General features: G+C 44.5%; 1 protein-coding gene across 13 annotated transcripts in view; it reads right to left on the reverse strand.

Annotated features, from left to right (window-relative positions):
- Window positions 1-18,503, reverse strand: part of NCOR2 (nuclear receptor corepressor 2) — a 713,121-nt gene that overhangs the window by 96,742 nt on the left and 597,876 nt on the right. For 12 of the 13 annotated variants that reach the window (XM_063964578.1, XM_063964589.1, XM_063964577.1 and 9 more), the window contains 5 exons: window positions 14,692-14,783; window positions 14,425-14,575; window positions 7,461-7,610; window positions 2,251-2,340; window positions 521-801 (listed from right to left, as the gene is read on the reverse strand). In XM_063964578.1, coding sequence (XP_063820648.1) covers window positions 521-801; window positions 2,251-2,340; window positions 7,461-7,610; window positions 14,425-14,575; window positions 14,692-14,783 — 764 coding nt within the window. The remainder of the gene's footprint in view (window positions 1-520; window positions 802-2,250; window positions 2,341-7,460; window positions 7,611-14,424; window positions 14,576-14,691; window positions 14,784-18,503) is intronic. The other variant, XM_063964581.1, reaches the window with a different exon arrangement.

The raw sequence follows: 18,503 nt of genomic DNA on the forward strand, positions 1-18,503 counted from the left end.
GTGATCTTTCACCCAGTCACAATGTGATTTCACAAGGCATCTGTTATCATTGACACTGCAAGGTGACACTCAGAATAAAGCACTGCTAATACTGTATGTTTACTTGGTTTATGCAGAGTCCATATATATTTTGCGCTTTATGAAAAGAACTTTCAGACCTCCATATACCTAGCATTGGGACATATATCTGAACATTTATCATGAGCGGATTGAAATATTTAATTTTAAAAGCCCTTGTTTAAATTTAAAGTAATTAAACTCCTGTAGCATTACATTGTACAATGGAGTACTACAACAACAGATGTATAACCACAGATCACCCTGACGGCCTCTCTTTGTTAGGTTTAATTTATAATCACCAGTGTTACCCGTGACTGACATAGCAGGTGGTGGTGTTTACATGTATCACTTCAGCCCAATCACAGGAACTGCATAATACACACATGTATGAAGCTTTTATCCAGAGTATGACAGTCATTAAGAGGGCACCACAAAGTGTACTCATTAAATAACTACATACCTGTGAAATTGAACCTTCTTTATGAGGCCGTGGATTAACTTGAATCTCAGAGCTCTGTCTCATTTCTTCTCTAGGGATTTCATGGACAGATCTCCCAGCTTCCTTCACTGTGGCCACCATGTCCTCATGGGTCTTCATCTTGAGTGGGCCTGAAAGGCCTTCATGTGCTCTGACTTTGTAGGCATCAGGCAGGCTTCGTGGAGGAGTGCTTTCTCTTTTTAGCTGCTTAGCTTCTCTTCTGAGGTAGTCTTCTTGAGCCTCAATGTAAGAGCGAGGGATCCCTGAAGATAAAACACAAAGCCCATTAGAACTATACAAATTAAATAATGCAGCTATATATGGTTTAAAAATATGTGCAGGCTATCTATTTACACACAAAGGTATCATATGGCACAAGGCAGCAAATACATGCTGAACCCTTGGGGCAATACAGGCTGCTCATCTACAACCTTCGTGTTTCAGCAGTCTCCCAAGCCCAATGAGTGGAACTGGCAAAATTATATCGTCTATGTGGGTAAATGGTTAAAATACAAAATATATCTGCTTTTTTTTATACTGTGTAAGCTTATAAGTCAAACCACACTAGCCGATTATACTACCAAGTAAGCAAATATACAGCACCCAAAGATACGTCCTCGCTTCAGCATGTGTTATTTGTATATGCAAAGCTAACCTCAGATGAACTGGAACCATTTGATAAGCCCTGCGACCAGGGTAAAATGTAACAAAGTATTAAGCAGCAGGAATCTGCCTTGCTCACGGCACGTCCTAGGAACAGAAACAGCATGTACCTGGACTATGCTGCAGACATTTACCCATTCGTTGCCACAGAGAATGGATAAAATACTTTATCAAACATCACTTATACAAACAGAGTTAAATCCGAACGTATGTGGTGCTTTAAATGCAAACAATGCTGGTATCATCTGTACAATGATATCCACTATGTGTAAACATAATATACAGTTTTTATACTACAATAGGGTTAAGTGGGCACTGCATAGGGAACTAGAATTTCCTCCTAATATCCCTTGATGCACCTGCTATGACCCCAAATGACCCAAGGCTAAAAAGAGTAGCCTAAAACCCATCAGAACCAAACCAACAGTCTATTCTACTTCCGGTCATTTGTGTGAGCTGCAAAAAAAAAAAAAAAATTATATATATATATATATATATATATATATATATATATATATATATATATATATATATATATTTTCCACAGCCGTGATATTATCCATAGTGCTCGAAGCACAATACTGTTATCAATCAGTAAAACATAAATCATCATAAGAGTGAACAGGAGGGGGATAAGGAAAGACATACAGGGACATTGCCAGATGAAAGCCTTTTTAGGTCAAAATAATATATTTCAACACAAAGTGCATGGAGAGGTACGTAACCTGCACGAGTGACCGCTCGGTTTGATATTAGTCACAATCAGCGTGCACTTGCTCCAACCCTATACTAAAGGCAAAGGCTATGCCTTGAAACATGGGTTATATTCACTTACTGTACATCCAACCCTGCATAGCCTGTAGTTGGCCCATGCCCACTAAACTATGGCTACGTGAGAACACCGCCGTTACACCTCTTTGCTCTGAGATGCACCTGCAGCACATACGAATCTGCATCAGCTTCAATGTTTTAAACCTGTAACTTAACAGATATCACACACAACAACAAAAGAAAACCACTGAGGACCTGGACATTGTTCCCAGTATTACCCTGTGTTATGGAGCCTCGGATATGCTGTGGCAGTTCCTTGATGCTGTGTGGACTGTGTCTGTCACAAGGGATTGCTCTTCCCATTAAACCTACACACAAACAGCAAGACAAACATTCAGTTCATACCAAATCCCCCAAAATGTTAACATGTACAAGAAATGTCTTTCACTTGACATACAGTATTACATACAACATTTTTATTTTTTGATGCAGCAATAGAAGACTAGTAATTTTCCAAACTACTATACTCATTTTGTAATTTTATGTCATCATTATAATATTAGCAAACGAAAATACTGGAAAAATAAAGAAAGCAACTAATGGCATTTGTCACGGTTAAAGAGTTGACACGCAATGGGCACGTTCGTAAACCAAACAGAAATGATTGTAGAATGTTAATTTAATGACCCACAACCACCAAGGACAATGAAAACACAAAAGAGTTTATCCCTGCAATAGAAGTGTGGGGTTTAAGTCGTATTGACGCCCATCCCATTATTCATTCCCAATCTGGTCACACACTTGTGTGGCACAACCAGGGCCGGATTAACAATGGGACGGATGGAGCTGCACCTCCAGGCCCCCCCATCACAATAGGCCCACAGCATCTGCTGTGCTGCTGCAGCAAGGAATTTTTTTTCCCTGCTACAGCAGCTTGCAAGTGACAGTCTGAAGCACCGCTCCCACCTGCGCGTAGATGTATTATTGATAGTAGTAGTAGTTGGACTGACTGCGTCTGCTACTGCTGGCCGAACGGCTCAAAACGCCAGCAGTACTCAGCCACACTTCGGCAGAGGATCTGGAAACTCGACAGGGGGCGTGGCTACACTGAGTCCAGGGGGCGGAGTTACACGGGACTGTCTCAGGCTGCCTGCTGCTCACATGGCTGCTGCTGTGCTGTGAGAGGGAGAGTTGAAGCTGATGCACATGCAGGGCAGCCAGTGAGAGTAAACTCTGCTGTAGAGTGTAAGGTAAGAGCGAGTGGGGGGGAATTGTGTGTGTGTGAGCTTCTGTGAATGTGATTTCCATGTGAACTTCTATATGTGTGTGTGTCTTGTATGTGAGGTTCTGCAGGGAGTAGGATTTAATATAGCAAGGGTGAGAGAGTGCAGGTGCAGGGAGTGTGTGAGTGTAATATAGCGCAAGGGTAAGAGTGTGTGAGTGTAATAAAGTGCGGGAGCAGGGAGTGTGTGAGTGTGATACAGCGCGGGGGGCGGGAGTGAGTGACTGTAATAGAGTGCGGGGAGCGGGAGTGTGTGAGCATAATATAGCGCAAGGGTGAGAGAATGAGTGTGAGTGTAATAGATTGCGGGGACAAGGAGTGTGTGAGTGTGATACAGCACAGGGGGCAGGAGTGTGTGAGTGTAATAGAGTGCAGGGGTGGGAGTGTGTAAGTGATACAGCGCAGGGGGCGGGAGTGTGTGAGTGTAATAGAGTGCGGGGGCAGGAGTATGTGTGTATAATAGAGTGCGGGGGACGGGAATGTGTGACTGTAATAGAGTGCGGGGGCAGGAGTAAGTGAGTGTAATAGAGTGCAGGAGGCAGAGAGTGTGTGAGTGATACAGCGCGGGGGGCGGGAGTGTGTGAGTGTAAGAGTGCAGGGGCGGGAGTGAGTGTAATAGAGTGGGGGGGCAGAGAGTGTGGGAGTATGATACCGCGCTGGGGGCGGGAGTGTGTGAGTGTAATAGAGTGCAGGTGGCAGGGAGTGTGTGAGTGTAATAGAGTGCAGGTGGCAGGGAATGTGCGAGTGTTATACAGCACAGGGGGTGGGAGTGTGTGAGTGTAATAGAGTGCAAGGTGCGGGAGTGTGCGAGTGTAATGGAGTGCAGGGGGCGGGAGTATGAGTGTAAGAGTGCGGGGGGCAGGGAGTGTGCGAGTGTGATACAGCGCGGGGCGGGAGTGTGTGAGTGTAATAGAGTGCAGGGGGTGGGAGTGTGTGAGTGTAGTAGAGTGCGGGGGTGGGAGTGTGATACAGCATGGGGGGCGGGAGTGTGAGTGTAATAGAGTGCAGGGGTGGGAGTGTGTGGGTGTATTAGAGTGCGGGGTGGGAATGTGATACAGCGTGGGGGGTGGGAGTGTAATAGAGTGCAGGGGCGGGAGTGTATGAGTGTAATAGAGTGCAGGGGCAGGAGTTTAAGGGGCAGACTAGATGGGCCAAGTGGTTCTTATCTGCCGTCAAATTCTATGTTTCTATGAGTGTAATAGAGTGTAGGGGCGGGAGTGTGTGAGTGTGATACAGCGTGGGGGGCGGGAATGTGTGATTGTAATAGAGTGCAGGGGGCAGGGAGTGTGTGAGTGTGATACAGCGCTGGGGGCGGGAGTGTGTGAGTGTAATGGAGTGCAGGGGGCGGGAGTGTGTGAGTGTAATGGAGTGCAGGGGGGAGGGAATGTGTGAGTGTGATACAGCGCAGGCCGCGAGGGGTGGGAGTGTGGGGCCAATGTGTTTTTCCTACTGAGGCCATTAATTTTTTTTCCGCCCCTTTGGGGTCCAGTGTGTTTTATTTTACCTGTAGGGGCCAGTATTTTTATTTGTATTTTTCTGGCGGTGCCAATGTGTCTTAAGAATGATGACTAGCTCAGTGGTATAAATATGAAGTCCACTGTTTTCCCATAACTGTTTGGCGATTTCTCAAGGTGATATAAAATTGAAAAGTGGTTATATCGTTTATGTATCGGTGCCCTGTTAGTGGAAAACCGTCTGCATGTGTTCACCGTTTGATGCGGTGACATTACAGGTAGCACCCTTACTGATGAGACTGTAGGAGGAGTGCATCTTGCTTTAAATAACAATTCATATATATATGTATTTATATAAGCATGTATTTTACACAGAAATTAGGATCAAGAACTCGCTTTTATAAAACGAGGGTCTCGGGAGATGCGCTCTATGTACAGCCAATCACTGCGTGCCTGTGACTGCGGCCAATCTCTATCACCCCATATCTAGCCACTGCCAGCGTATGGCTGCTGAGACCTTAGCACCCCACAGTACATGTAAGGGCTGGATAAAGAAAACATTTGTGTATAGTAAACACTGATTGGGGGAGGGAGCAAACCGAGTGTGCTGCCTGTAGTGTTTTATATACTGTTTGTGGGCCCTTATTTGTGTATTGCCAGTCCACTTCAATAAAAATCAAAGCCCGCTCCCCTGTCCCCCAAAAAATAGTTTGTGTGTGTAGCACCAGAATATAATATACAGATAGTCCTCTCATTTTGCATTATACATTTTAGCACCATTAAAACGGGATCTGGTCAGGATCCCTGTGGTCGGAATCCCGGCATTCGAAATACAGACGCCAGAATCCCGACATTACTCAGAGTGCTGGAGCCAGGATCCCGACATTGATCACTACCCGGCGTCGGAATCCCGAACAATGATTACAGAGACCACCAGAGATAAGCAGCGGTGGGGGGAGGTGGGTAGTTAGGGTTAGTCTGCGAGGGGGGGAATTTGAGGTTAGGGTCAGGCTGCGGGGAGGGGGGGCTAGGGTTAGGCACCCCCGGGGATGGTTAGGGTTAGGCTGCGGTGGTGGTGGGGTGTTTAGGTTTAGGGTACGGGAAAGGTGGGTTAGGGGGGTTAGCTTAGTTAAATAGTTCATGTCGGTATTTTCAACATCGGGATGCCTGTCGGTATTTTGACAGCCAGCATGCCAACCATCGGGATCCTGATACCAACCCCATTAAAACATATATAATAACCAAAAAATTGGGCCTGATTCTGAGTCAAACTCAGGCACATCTGTGTGTGCATCTTTTGCCGCTGTAGTGTGTGCGACTTTATGCTGATCTTAAAACACAAACGTCAAAACCTGCACCTGCCCCATGCTATGTGCAGATTTCTGACAGACTACTGCCTCCAATGTTAGTGATTAATCATCTGATTTCGCTACAACTGCAGTGACACACCTATAACATGTCCATAAGATGGTGCGTCTCCGTGTGTCTTATGCCACTCCCCAGTCAGGAGCCCCTAATACATTATACTGTAGCTATGTATTGGATATTAGCAATTTGGGTTTGAATCTATCTATCTATCTATCTATCTATATGCTGGGTCACCTCAGTTTTCCCTGTTCTGTCCTGTCCAGGCGACACCCTCCGTCCAACCCCACCATTCCTTCTCAGTATAACTACTTATTACAAAAGTAAACTTTTTTTTTACATATAGAAAGATTTCACATTCATGACATCGCTGAGCGACCTGTAACCTCTTTCGTTGAGAGGTTTCATATTTATGTCATCACTAAGTGCACCATTTTCTATATTACAGTCACGTTAACAAGAGATGTTTTCCTTTGGTAATTTTTAGATTGTCACATTACACTGTTGATATAATTGAAGAAGTGAGGGAGACTGAGGTTTTTCAAGATAGGTGCTAGTCACACCTCCTGTGCAGACCACACCCTCACAACATCAACCACACCCCTAACATTACTAGTCACACACCCATGGTGTTTTCACATCCCCCGCCGTGGCATAAAATAGGCCCTTCTTAAATTTCAGCTCCAGGCCCATATGGACCTTAATCTGGCACTGGGCACAACTGTCCATATATGCCCATTCTGAAGTTAGTGAGGTCGACAGGGGGCTCTACTGGCAAATGGCCATGTGACATAAAAAAAATAAAAAAAAAAATCACATTTTTTGTGAAAGGCGCTTTTATCACCGACACCTCCAACTTGTCCAACACTACTCCCAGCTGGATATTCTAATCAGCAACCAAATTCATTAAATAGAATCTTTGGAATTCTCACTGCCAGCTCTGACCCAATCTCTCCTACGACAGCACCAACACTGGCCCACTCTCTCCTCCGCCAGCACCGGCCCAACTCTCTCCTCTGCCAGCACCGGCCCAACTCTCTCCTCCGCCAGCACCGGCCCAACTCTCTCCTCCGCCAGCACCGGCCCAACTCTCTCCTCCGCCAGCACCGGCCCAACTCTCTCCTCCGCCAGCACCGGCCCAACTCTCTCCTCCGCCAGCACCGGCCCAACTCTCTCCTCCGCCAGCACCGGCCCAACTCTCTCCTGCACCAGCACTGGCTCAACTCTCTCCTCCGCCAATTGTTTGTGCTGAGAAAACTGGAAACTGAACCCAAAAGGGTTCTTATAGAGATGGTCTACAGTAGAACAACCCATCTAAAGAAGCCTAGGTATACACAATATGATTTATTAACCTTTAAAAACACAAAGAAAAGTCGGTGTCACTTACCTTCTATAGGGCAAGATGGCAACTCCCGAACTTGTAATCCTCTAGGGATTTGTCCCTCCATCATGTCATAAGTGCGTTTAGGAGCGCTTGCCTCTTGAGAGGAACCAACAGACCGATTGTCCTCTTTGGAGGTTTGAGTTGTTGAACTACCTAAATAAGAATACACGGTCAAATTTGTATGCTATGATCTAGTCAATATTTGACAACCACAATATTGTGAACAAGGTCATTAAATAAAGATTTAGCCAGACTTCAATCTCCAAATAATACATTGTCCAAAATTAAGTGGACCACTGATATTTGAGCTGTTACACGGATTTAATGACAAGATGTTTTGTCTAGCACTTTAAAATCACACTCTTGCCAAGAAATGGAACTGCTTTGTTAGGGATGATACTTTTCACAATATCCTTCCTCAGACAGAAAGAAAGACATACTCTTGTTCTATGAAAACCACAAAAATTAGATATGTATTAAAGTTTCCTGATAAAAAAAATAGGATTTTGGTACTTACCAGGTAAATCCTTTTCTTTGAATCCATAGGGGGCACTGGAGTACTCTTGGGATATGGACGGCTTAGCAGAACAAAGGCACTGAATATTTAAATTTAGAACTCTCCACCCCTCCATATCCCAGAGTACCTCAGTGTACGACCTCAGTGTTTTTTACTGAGCGAACAGGAACTATATAGAGAGGTTGACAATGGAGAATTCCTATAACATAACGGACAACCACAAAGTTGACACATAACGTTACTGTCAACTAAACAGTTGACACCATAACCGATAGACATTTATAATTTGAACCAATCGGTGAAAATGTGTTACCATAAGCTTCTCTGAGCTTAATACAACCCAGGTAAAACTGCTCTGGGTGGGCGTCCAGTGCCCCCTATGGAGTCAAAGAAAAGGATTTACCTGGTAAGTACCAAAATCCTATTTTCTTTTTCATCCACTAGGGGTCACTGGAGTACTCTTGGGACGTACCAAAGCTTCCCTCGTGGGCGGGAGAGCTGTTTGACACCTGTAACAGTAGGCGGCCAAAGCTAGATGCTGATGCCGCAACCGTTTCATAACGTGTAAACGCGCACAAACGTGTGCACTGAAGACTATGTAGCCGCGTCGTAGACGCTTCACGACCAGCTGATCATGACATTCCCACAGAACCTGTGGGATGAGCTATTACTGACGTAGGCGACTGTAACTTAGCCTTAAAGTAAGCCTGACTTGTAGTCATTTTTATCCAACTGGATAATGTCTGCTGAGAAACTGGCTAACCCCAGTTGGCAGCATCATAGAGAACAAACAACGTATCCGTATTACGAACTGTAGACGTTCGGGACATATAGACGCGTAATGCGTGTACCACATTCAGAATTCTAGAATGTGCTGTCAACACAGGAACCACTATTGGTTTATTGATGTGAAAAATAAGAAAATCGGAATTCGTCCGAAGTTCTGCTTTGTCATGAGAAAACCCAAATACGGTGGCTTGGAATACAAGGCACCCAAATGTGAAAACAAAACCCTTGCCGAAGCTAAGGCTAGAAGAAAAACGTTTTCCAAGTGAGAAACTTAATCCCCATTTGTTGTAAGGGTTCAAAATATGAAAACTGTAAGAAATCTGAACCCAGCTTCAAGTCGCATGGCGCTGTAGGTGGGATAAATGGAGGCTGCACTTTGATGACACCTTGTAGAAAAGTGTGTACCGACGCAATAGAGTCAAACGTCTTTGAAAATAAATTGACCACACAGATACCTGCACCCTTAGTGCAGATAAACGCAGTTTTCCATTCCACCCCGTGTGTAAAATAACAGAATACGGGTAACTTGAAAGATGAAGTCGGAAACTTCCGAGCTTCAAACCCACCTATATAGGCACACCAAATTTTGTAATAATGAGCTGCCGTAAGCGGCTTCCTAGCTCGTAACATGGTTGGTATAACCGATACTGTAATGCCCTCTCTCTTTTCTTAAGAGGGCGGTCTGAACCACCACCCCGTCAACCGCAGCCGCGGTACATAGGTAAATAGGGGTAAAAGAACGGTCCCTGTTGTAACAGGTTGGACGTATTATGAGCGGGCAAAGATCGTGTGCGAGTATGATTAGAGAAGCAAGCTCTCCGAAACCCATGAGATATCACTAGTATGACTGTGACGAACTGTCTTATGATCCGTTTTAGCAACGGAGAGAGGCGCGGAAAACGGTGGAGCCAGATACACGAGGCTGTACGACCACGCGAATGTGAGAGCCTCCACCGCCACTGCCCTTGTGATCTGTTGTTCTGTACACATACTGAGCGTTTGTAATTGTGGCAAGATGCCATCATGTATACCTGAGGGTAACCCCACCTGTGTATCCACATGTGAAACACCTCTTGATTTAATGCCCAGTTTTCTGGATGAAAATCCAGACGGGTGAGATCATTCTGTCTAACAGATGTCCACTCCCGGAATGAACCCCGTCGACAACATCACCTTATGGTGTTCTGGGCACTTGAGGATTCGAGCTACCTCCCGCATTGCGATGCGGCCTCTCGGTCCTCCCTGGTTGTTGTGTATGCAACTCCCGTTGCGTTGTCTGACTGCACTTGGACAGACTGAAAGCGAAGCATGTAGTGCATTGTAAATTGCACGGAGTTCCAGGACATTTATAGACAGCAATCTGTCGTGATCCGTTTTAGAACCCCTGTCGCTGACCTTTTTAACTACAACTCCTCAACCTCTGAGACTCTCGCCCAGAGTATAGACACCCTCGCCCCCTGTGGGAAACGCGAGTGAAACCCGGCGAACTAAAGCGCCTTGAAAACACATCATTGTTGCTAATAGGCGAATACACCAATGTATCGATAGTGTGCGTGGCTTTTGCACTAATTGTACTAGATGTCTGTTCTTTCTGGTGTAGTAGGTAAATCTCTTTGATTGACCGTATGTAAAATCATGCCTAGGAATTGAAGTCGTTCAGACGGAATTAGATGCGATTGTTTTTGAACTTGCACTGCAACCGTGGTGTACGTTAGTAGCGCAAGTAAGAGGAACCTCTGTTGAGACAGAGTTCATATGAGCAGATCGTCTAAGTATGGAACGATTGTCACTGCCAGGGCTCTGAGATGAGCTATCATCACCAACATCACTTTGGTGAATACCCGAGGTGCTGACATGAGGCCAACCGGTAGAACCTGAAACGGGTAATGGTTGTGGCGTATTGCAAAACGCAAGAACCTGTGATGCGGTGACCAAACCGGAATGGGTAAATACGCATTCTGAAGATCAAGCGCAATCATGCAATCTTGTGGCTCCAAATATGCAAATACTAACCGCAGAAATCCATTGTCAAACTGTAGTAAGTGACTTGCTGATTGATACTGCGACGGAGCCCTCCGGCTTCGGTACCCCAAACAGAGGGGAATAAGTAACCCTGACTCTGGTGGTGTACCAGGCCTGGAAATAAAAACAGCTGAAACCAGCAGAGACTGAATGGCAACCTGCCAAAACTCCTAATTTCGTCCGCCAGAGGCAGTATTTTAACCTTTAAATAGCGGATACATCCATGAGTGGATGCCTGGAAACCCGGCAAATGTGTAAAGGCGCGCTTCCACAATTGGAAATTCGAGATGGCCTAAGAGGCCGTCAAGCCACTGGCTTGTTGACTTTAGCGCCCTGGCGTTACAAGTCTTGACTGTTTTTGTACCACAGCCTTGAAAAGACTGGATTCTAAAGACTTTAAACGCCGGACCAAAGTATTTCCGTTTTGATACCGGAGGAGGCAATGTTAGACTTTACCAAACAACTTCTGGCCTTGTCGTGCTGAAACTAGCGACGCTAAAAAGCGAGAATCGAGGTAACAGCCGTCAGCAGAAGCTTTACAGAGATACTCTGCAGCTTTTTATTAACGATAAGTGAAACGTGATCGTCATTGTTTCCATACATAGAGCGCCTAGTGACCCAAATGTATCTTGGGTCTTTATAATGTTTGACACAGACGAATTCACCAATGGCGGATTCTCCCATTTAGATGTGGAAACGGGTAAATAGACTTAAATCTTAGTCAGATATTCTAAATAAGAAACTCATTGAAAATCTGTCGTTTATTAAATTCGACGGATTAGATGTTAGAGTCTCCTTAGTCTCTGTAAATTTGAGACATTGACTCACTGGTCATTAGCAATGTATGGTTGCCCAAACCCCGCACTATCTGACTGCTGGTTTAATGTGCCCTGTGAGGTCTGACATAGAATTGTCAGACTGCATTAAATTATAAGACCAGTTAAAGTAACACCTTGGTACCCAAAGGGAAATTGTACCTTTGGAAAGACTGAGACTCCTTTGTTAGAGCTTGCGGAATAACTTCCGTCGATCTTACCGCTCCTGTCGAGCGGAGTTAATTTGAATTGCCAATGTTTAACATAGGATCTGGGATTCTGAAAACCTACAAACATAGTGAACATGTGGTAGATTTATGTCTAGTTTAAAAGTATTTTTAGTCTGCGCTGGAGCCTTACTCCCTATGCAGACAGACAACACAATAGGCAACGGACAGACACCTGCACGACTTAGTAAAGTTATTATCTGAAGGTGTGTAATATATATTTATTTATGGCTGAAAACAGTTCACATGGGCAGCCTATGTGAAACCCGAACCAAAATTCCCACTAACACCCCTGCGCCTCTGGTGGCGTAGAGATGTATGGCAGGAATGTTCCGGAATTACAAACTGTAAAACAACAGGAAGCATGGTTAAAATGGCCCCTTTGCCATGCTGACCCTGATAATCACAGAACAAGTTACAATTGCTTCAGTGTTAATATAGCCTATTATACAATGATAATCACAGGCAGGGTACAACACATGCTCTAGTGTGAATAATATATAGGCTCAATAGCCTATTATACAGTGATAACCACAGACATTAATATAGGCTCAATAGCCTATTATACAGTGATAATAACAGACATTAATATAGGCTCAATAGCCTATTATACAGTGATAATCACAGGGCATGTTACAATACATGCCTCCAGTGTTACAATACATGCCTCACTATCATTAATATAGGCTCAATAGCCTATTATCTAGTGAATACATGTCACATATATATATACATAAACTGTGGCTGCTGTTCATATAGGTATTTTACATAACCTTGCCGCTGTAATCCGCCAGATTCCACCGCCCCCCTTCCCCCCGTGCTCCCTGTAACGCTGTGTCTCAGCGGGAAGCCCGGGAAGACTTGCAGGGAGGCCTTCCTGCCGAGCAGCGGAGGTCACCAGGAGCGCTCCGCTTCTTAGCGCTGGTGACTGACGGAGCGTCTGCGGGTGGACGTTGCTAGGCAGCCGGACGGAGCGGCGGCCCGGTTGTCACCCTCTTGGCGCTGGCAACTGATGGAGTGTCTTGCTGGGCGGCCGGACGTAACGGCTGGGATGGGTGGCCGGACGCTGTATGGAGCGGCTGGGCTGCCAGACGTAGCGGCTGGGACGCTGTGGCAGGCGGATGTATGAGCGGCGGGAGCGGCATTACAATACTGACCCACATAGCGGGGCGGCAGCCTGCGCTGACCGCCCCGTTCCCCAGCCTACCTTACACTCTGTATCTCCGATCATGGCTGCGACGGGCTTCTATGTGTAAGCTCCGTCCAGCTCTCCAGTCATGGCTGCGACGGACTTCTATGTGTAAGCTCCGTCCAGCTCTTCAGGTCATGGCTGCGACGGGGCTTCTATCTGTAAGCTCCGTCCAGCTTGCAGGAGACAGTGGGCTGCCTGTGGCTGTGAGGGTGCTCTTGTGAGGACCGACACGCCATGCGCTGCCTTGCAGCGGCACCATCCCGGACCCATGTTTTTCAGAAACTGGGAAGGGATGTGTAAAAATGAAAAAGTAAAAAGTAAAAATGAAAAATTAATAAAATCTTCCACAAAGTGTGGGAACTCCCACAAGCCGATGTTAGTGCTGTGAGCACCGAAAAAACACTGAGGTCGTACACTGAGGTACTCTGGGATATGGAGGGGTGGAGAGTTCTAAATTTAAATATTCAGTGCCTTTGTTCTGCTAAGCCGTCCATATCCCAAGAGTACTCCAGTGACCCCTAGTGGATGAAAAAGAAAAATGCAAAAATTTATTACATTTGTAACCCAAAGTAAAAGAAAAAGTTGCAAAAATCTCAAATAAATGATCATATATTATATATAAGTATAGTAACTTCATCAGTGTCAAATAAATCCTCATGATCATCAAGCGTAAAGTCATCTAGGTGTGAGGACTGGTATTACTGCCCAGAAATGGGTGTGAGTGATACTATTAAAAATAAGTAGTGTAAGCGGTTTTAAAATAGAAAAATAGGAATCATGAGTTTTAGGTGTTGTACAAAAGAAAAACTGAAACTAAAAGAAGAGGTAAACTTCTCCACTGGCTTCTGATTTCCAGAAGCTGCTTAATCTGTAGGAGCCAACCACCTTGAGTACCCTGCAATTGCTGCAGAGGCAGCACTGGTTAAAATGTAACAGTCATGAGGAAGGATTGTAAACTGAAAGCTGCAATGGATGGTCTGCTTAAAGTGCATTTGGCCCTTGTTGACAACCACTTGACGTTTCCCTGGCAGCTCGATCTCTCAACCACTGTGGGGTGCAGATGGTGGCAGCTTCTCCTCTTGTGGAACTGCTGATTTTAGGGTAAGTGATACAGGTAGAAACCCCATATAACTATTACCGGGGATCAGTGTACTCTAAGATAGAAACTGGTGGATTTCTTTAACATTGGAAAGCATTTATTCTAAAAAAATAAAAAATGGTTGTTTTTAATCAGTGCATGCCATCCAGTTTTATTGGGAGCCTCTCTAAATCAGCAACTAGTACGTGACCAAATCACTTAATGGACATCTAGAATATTCGCCACCTTCTAGAGAAACTCATTATGTCATCATGTTTTACACAGTCTATAACAACAGCTCCAAGGAAAGGAAATCACCAGACTTGCCATCGAGGGACAGGATGTGGCCTTTCTTGCCTTTATAAATGACCTGACCTTTGGACAGCGGTTCCTCCCGCATTCTGTCTACCCTGCCTGGGCTGCTTTCTCCCATGATCTTCGAAATGGTTCCTTTGTAAAGTACTTCTGCTGGAGTGCCCTATAAAAAGTGCAGAAATTTGTGTAAGGACAAAACAGAAGTACCACCACCACTGTGTGATCTGTGTTAACCTTACTTCATAGCATTATAACTAACAGCATATATTAAAGACTCACATGTGTTATGGACCCTCTGTACGTTATTTGGGGATCTGGGGAAGGTCGACTGCTGGGCAAACCTTTAATGAGACTTCCCCCTTGAGCGTTGCCTGCAACAGAAAAACAAAAGAACATTTTAAAAAGAATACTAAACTCTAAATCAGCAGCCTCTCTACTAATCTCCTCCAAAGACGTCCCGTAGCAACACAATTGCATTTGGCTTTGTAAGCAGAAAGGGCGCGTACATATTGGCATGATCACACAGCCATAGTCCAAGTGGTCATTGTAGCCCATTGGCAGATAAAACATTTATCTAGTGAAGCTAATCACATCCTACTATTACCAACTTTCATTTTAATACCATTGATAGCGGTTGTTTATCATAGCTTGTACAACAATATGACAATAATTGTCAATTACTTCACTTCAATGTACTTCTGATATACATATAGAGGGGCTAGGCGAAGAGGGGGAATTCAATTAGCCACAGTAATTTACCACTGGCTAATTGATCCCCTGGGGCTATACAATTAGCACCAAAGCGCGGCTGCCGGCAGCTATGATCAGGGAACTGTTTTACCGCCATCCAGCCCCCGATCACACCCGCCAGCAGCTACTGAATTATTTCTGCCAATGGGTGCGATATCATAATTTCAGCTCACTGCACGAAAAAGTGAACCGTCCAGGCACCCGAACGGGACTTTTTCGCGAGCGTGCACATGACTTTAGTTGGGTTTTGCTACTTTACATGGCTAAACCAGACTGATATGGGTGCGATCAGGGGGAACAATTGAATATCGCCCAGCTATCCCGTCACTTTGCACCCCGTGTCTTCGCAGAAATTTTTTATTTTTTTAGGCGCAAAAACTGGGGGCTAATTAAATAGCATGAAAAAGGCTACATACACAACATCCAACATGTCATTGTAAATCATGTTCATAATCCCCCTGCTACACAATTATTTAAGGCACACAGATTCACTGCAAATTCACTCTTAAACCCGCGTGTTTGTAATATATTGTAAAACATATTCAAACACCCACCCACACATACAAAAAAATAAAAAAGAAAATTATATATATATATATATATATATATATATATATATATACACATATATATACACATACATATACATACACATACACATATACATACACAGGTTGAGTATCCCTTATCCAAAATGCTTGGGACCAGAGGTATTTTGGATATGGGATTTTTCCGTATTTTGGAATAATTGCATACCATAATGAGATATCATGGTGATGGGACCTAAATCTAAGCACAGAATACATTTATGTTACATATACACCTTCTACACACAGCCTGAAGGTAATTTTAGCCAATATTTTTGTGCATTAAACAAAGTGTGCCTACATTCACACAATTCATTTATGTTTCATATACACCTTATACACACAGCCTGAAGGTCATTTAATACAATATTTGTAATAACTTTGTGTATTAAACAAAGTTTGTGTACATTGAGCCATCAAAAAACAAAAGGTTTCACTATCTCACTCTCACTCAAAAAAGTCCGTATTTCGGAATATTTGGATATGGGATACTCAACCTGTATATTATATATATATATATATATATATATATATATACACACACACACACACACACACTGCTCAAAAAAATAAAGGGAACACTTAAACAACACAATGTAACTCCAAGTCAATCACACTTCTGTGAAATCAAACTGTCCACTTAGGAAGCAACACTGATTGACAATCAATTTTACATGCTGTTGTGCAAATGGAATAGACAACAGGTGGGAATTATAGGCAATTAGCAAGACACCGCCAATAAAGGAGTTGTTCTGCAGGTGGTGACCACAGACCACTTCTCAGCTCTTATGCTTTCTGGCTGATGTTTTGGTCACTTTTGAAAGCTGGCGGTGCTTTCACTCTAGTGGTAGCATGAGACGGAGTCTACAACCCACACAAGTGGCTCAGGTAGTGCAGCTCATCCAGGATGGCACATCAATGCGAGCTGTGGCAAGAAGGTTTGCTTTGTCTGTCAGCGTAGTGTCAGGAGCATGGAGGCGCTACCAGGAGACAGGCCAGTACATCAGGAGACGTGGATGAGGCCGTAGGAGGGCAACAACCCAGCAGCAGGACCGCTACCTCCACCTTTGTGCAAGGAGGAACAGGAGGAGCACTGCCAGAGCCCTGCAAAATGACCTCCAGCAAGCCACAAATGTGCATGTGTCTAGACAAACGATCAGAAACCGACTCCATGAGGGTGGTATGAGGGCCCGACGTCTACAGGTGGGGGTTGTGCTTACAGCCCAACACCGTGCAGGACGTTTGGCATTTGCAGAGAACACCAAGTTTGGCAAATTCGCAACTGGCGCCCATTGCTCTTCACAGATGAAAGCAGGTTCTCACTGAGCACATGTGACAGACGTGACAGAGTCTGGAGACGCCAAGGAGAACGTTCTGCTGCCTGCAACATCCTCCAGCATGACCGGTTTGGCAGTGGGTCAGTAATGGTATGGGGTGGCATTTCTTTGGGGGGCCGCACAGCCCTCCATGTGCTCGCCAGAGGTAGCCTGACTGCCATTAGGTACCGAGATGAGATCCTCAAACCCCTTGTGAGACCATATGCTGGTGTGGTTGGCCCTGGTTTCCTCCTAATGCAAGACAATGCTAGACCTCATGTGGCTGGAGTGTGTCAGCAGTTCCTGCAAGACGAAGGCATTGATGCTATGGACTGGCCCGCCCGTTCCCCAGACCTGAATCCAATTGAGCACATCTGGGACATCATATCTCGCTCCATCCACCAACGTCACGTTGCACCACAGACTGTCCAGGAGTTGGCGGATGCTTTAGTCCAGGTCTGGGAGGAGATCTGGGAGGATAATTTTTGTGTGATTTTGTTGTCAGCACATTCAACTATGTAAAGAACAAAGTATTTAATAAGAATATTTAATTCATTCAGATCTAGGATGTGTTATTTTAGTGTTCCCTTTATTTTTTTGAGCAATATATATATATATATATATATATATAAAAAAGGATAGTGTCCACACTCACGTGTTGCATATAAACTTGCTGGGGTGGCATCCAGATAGATGAGAAAAAATCCCACTCTAACACAAATCCAAGAAAAGCAGGAGCACTCACCAGTCTTCAAAGCAGTAAAGGGTTTTTAATCAGACCATCAATGTAAAGATAAGATCAACGTTTCGGTCTATATGTAATCTTTACATTGATGGTCTGATTAAAAACCCTTTACTGCTTTGAAGACTGGTGAGTGCTCCTGCTTTTCTTGGATATATATATATATATATATATATATATATATATATATATATAATTATTACATTTTATTTATAAGGTGCCACATGTGTTTCGCAGCGCTGTACAAAGGACAGTACAGGGAGACAAAACATAGTATTACAGTAAATAAATAACAGAAATGGAGTACAGGTAACATAGAGCACCACACATTCTCAAGACATAATACAGCTAAGATGTAAGTATTGAGGGAGTGATCATCGTACTATTAGAGGCTGGTGGCCATAGATGGAGATGAACCTTTACTAGCAGGGTAAAGATGGTCTTTGAGTAGGTGAGAGCTGCGAGTGAAATGTGTCGAGAAGAGGGCTTGGATAAGAAGAGGAAAGAGGGCCCTGCTCTGAAGAGCTGACAATCTAGTGGGGAGGGGCGACAGACAGATGACAAGAGGTGCTGGCAAGCGGGAGTTAGCCTGATGGCAGTATGCAAGCAAAGCCGAGATGTTCACGGCATGAGACAGGGGGGTGGAGGCGCGGCTTCACACACATACATACACACAAACACACACACATACACACA

This window comes from Pseudophryne corroboree, chromosome 1, assembly GCF_028390025.1.
Source record: "Pseudophryne corroboree isolate aPseCor3 chromosome 1, aPseCor3.hap2, whole genome shotgun sequence".
In the NCBI taxonomy this organism is placed as follows: domain Eukaryota; kingdom Metazoa; phylum Chordata; class Amphibia; order Anura; family Myobatrachidae; genus Pseudophryne; species Pseudophryne corroboree.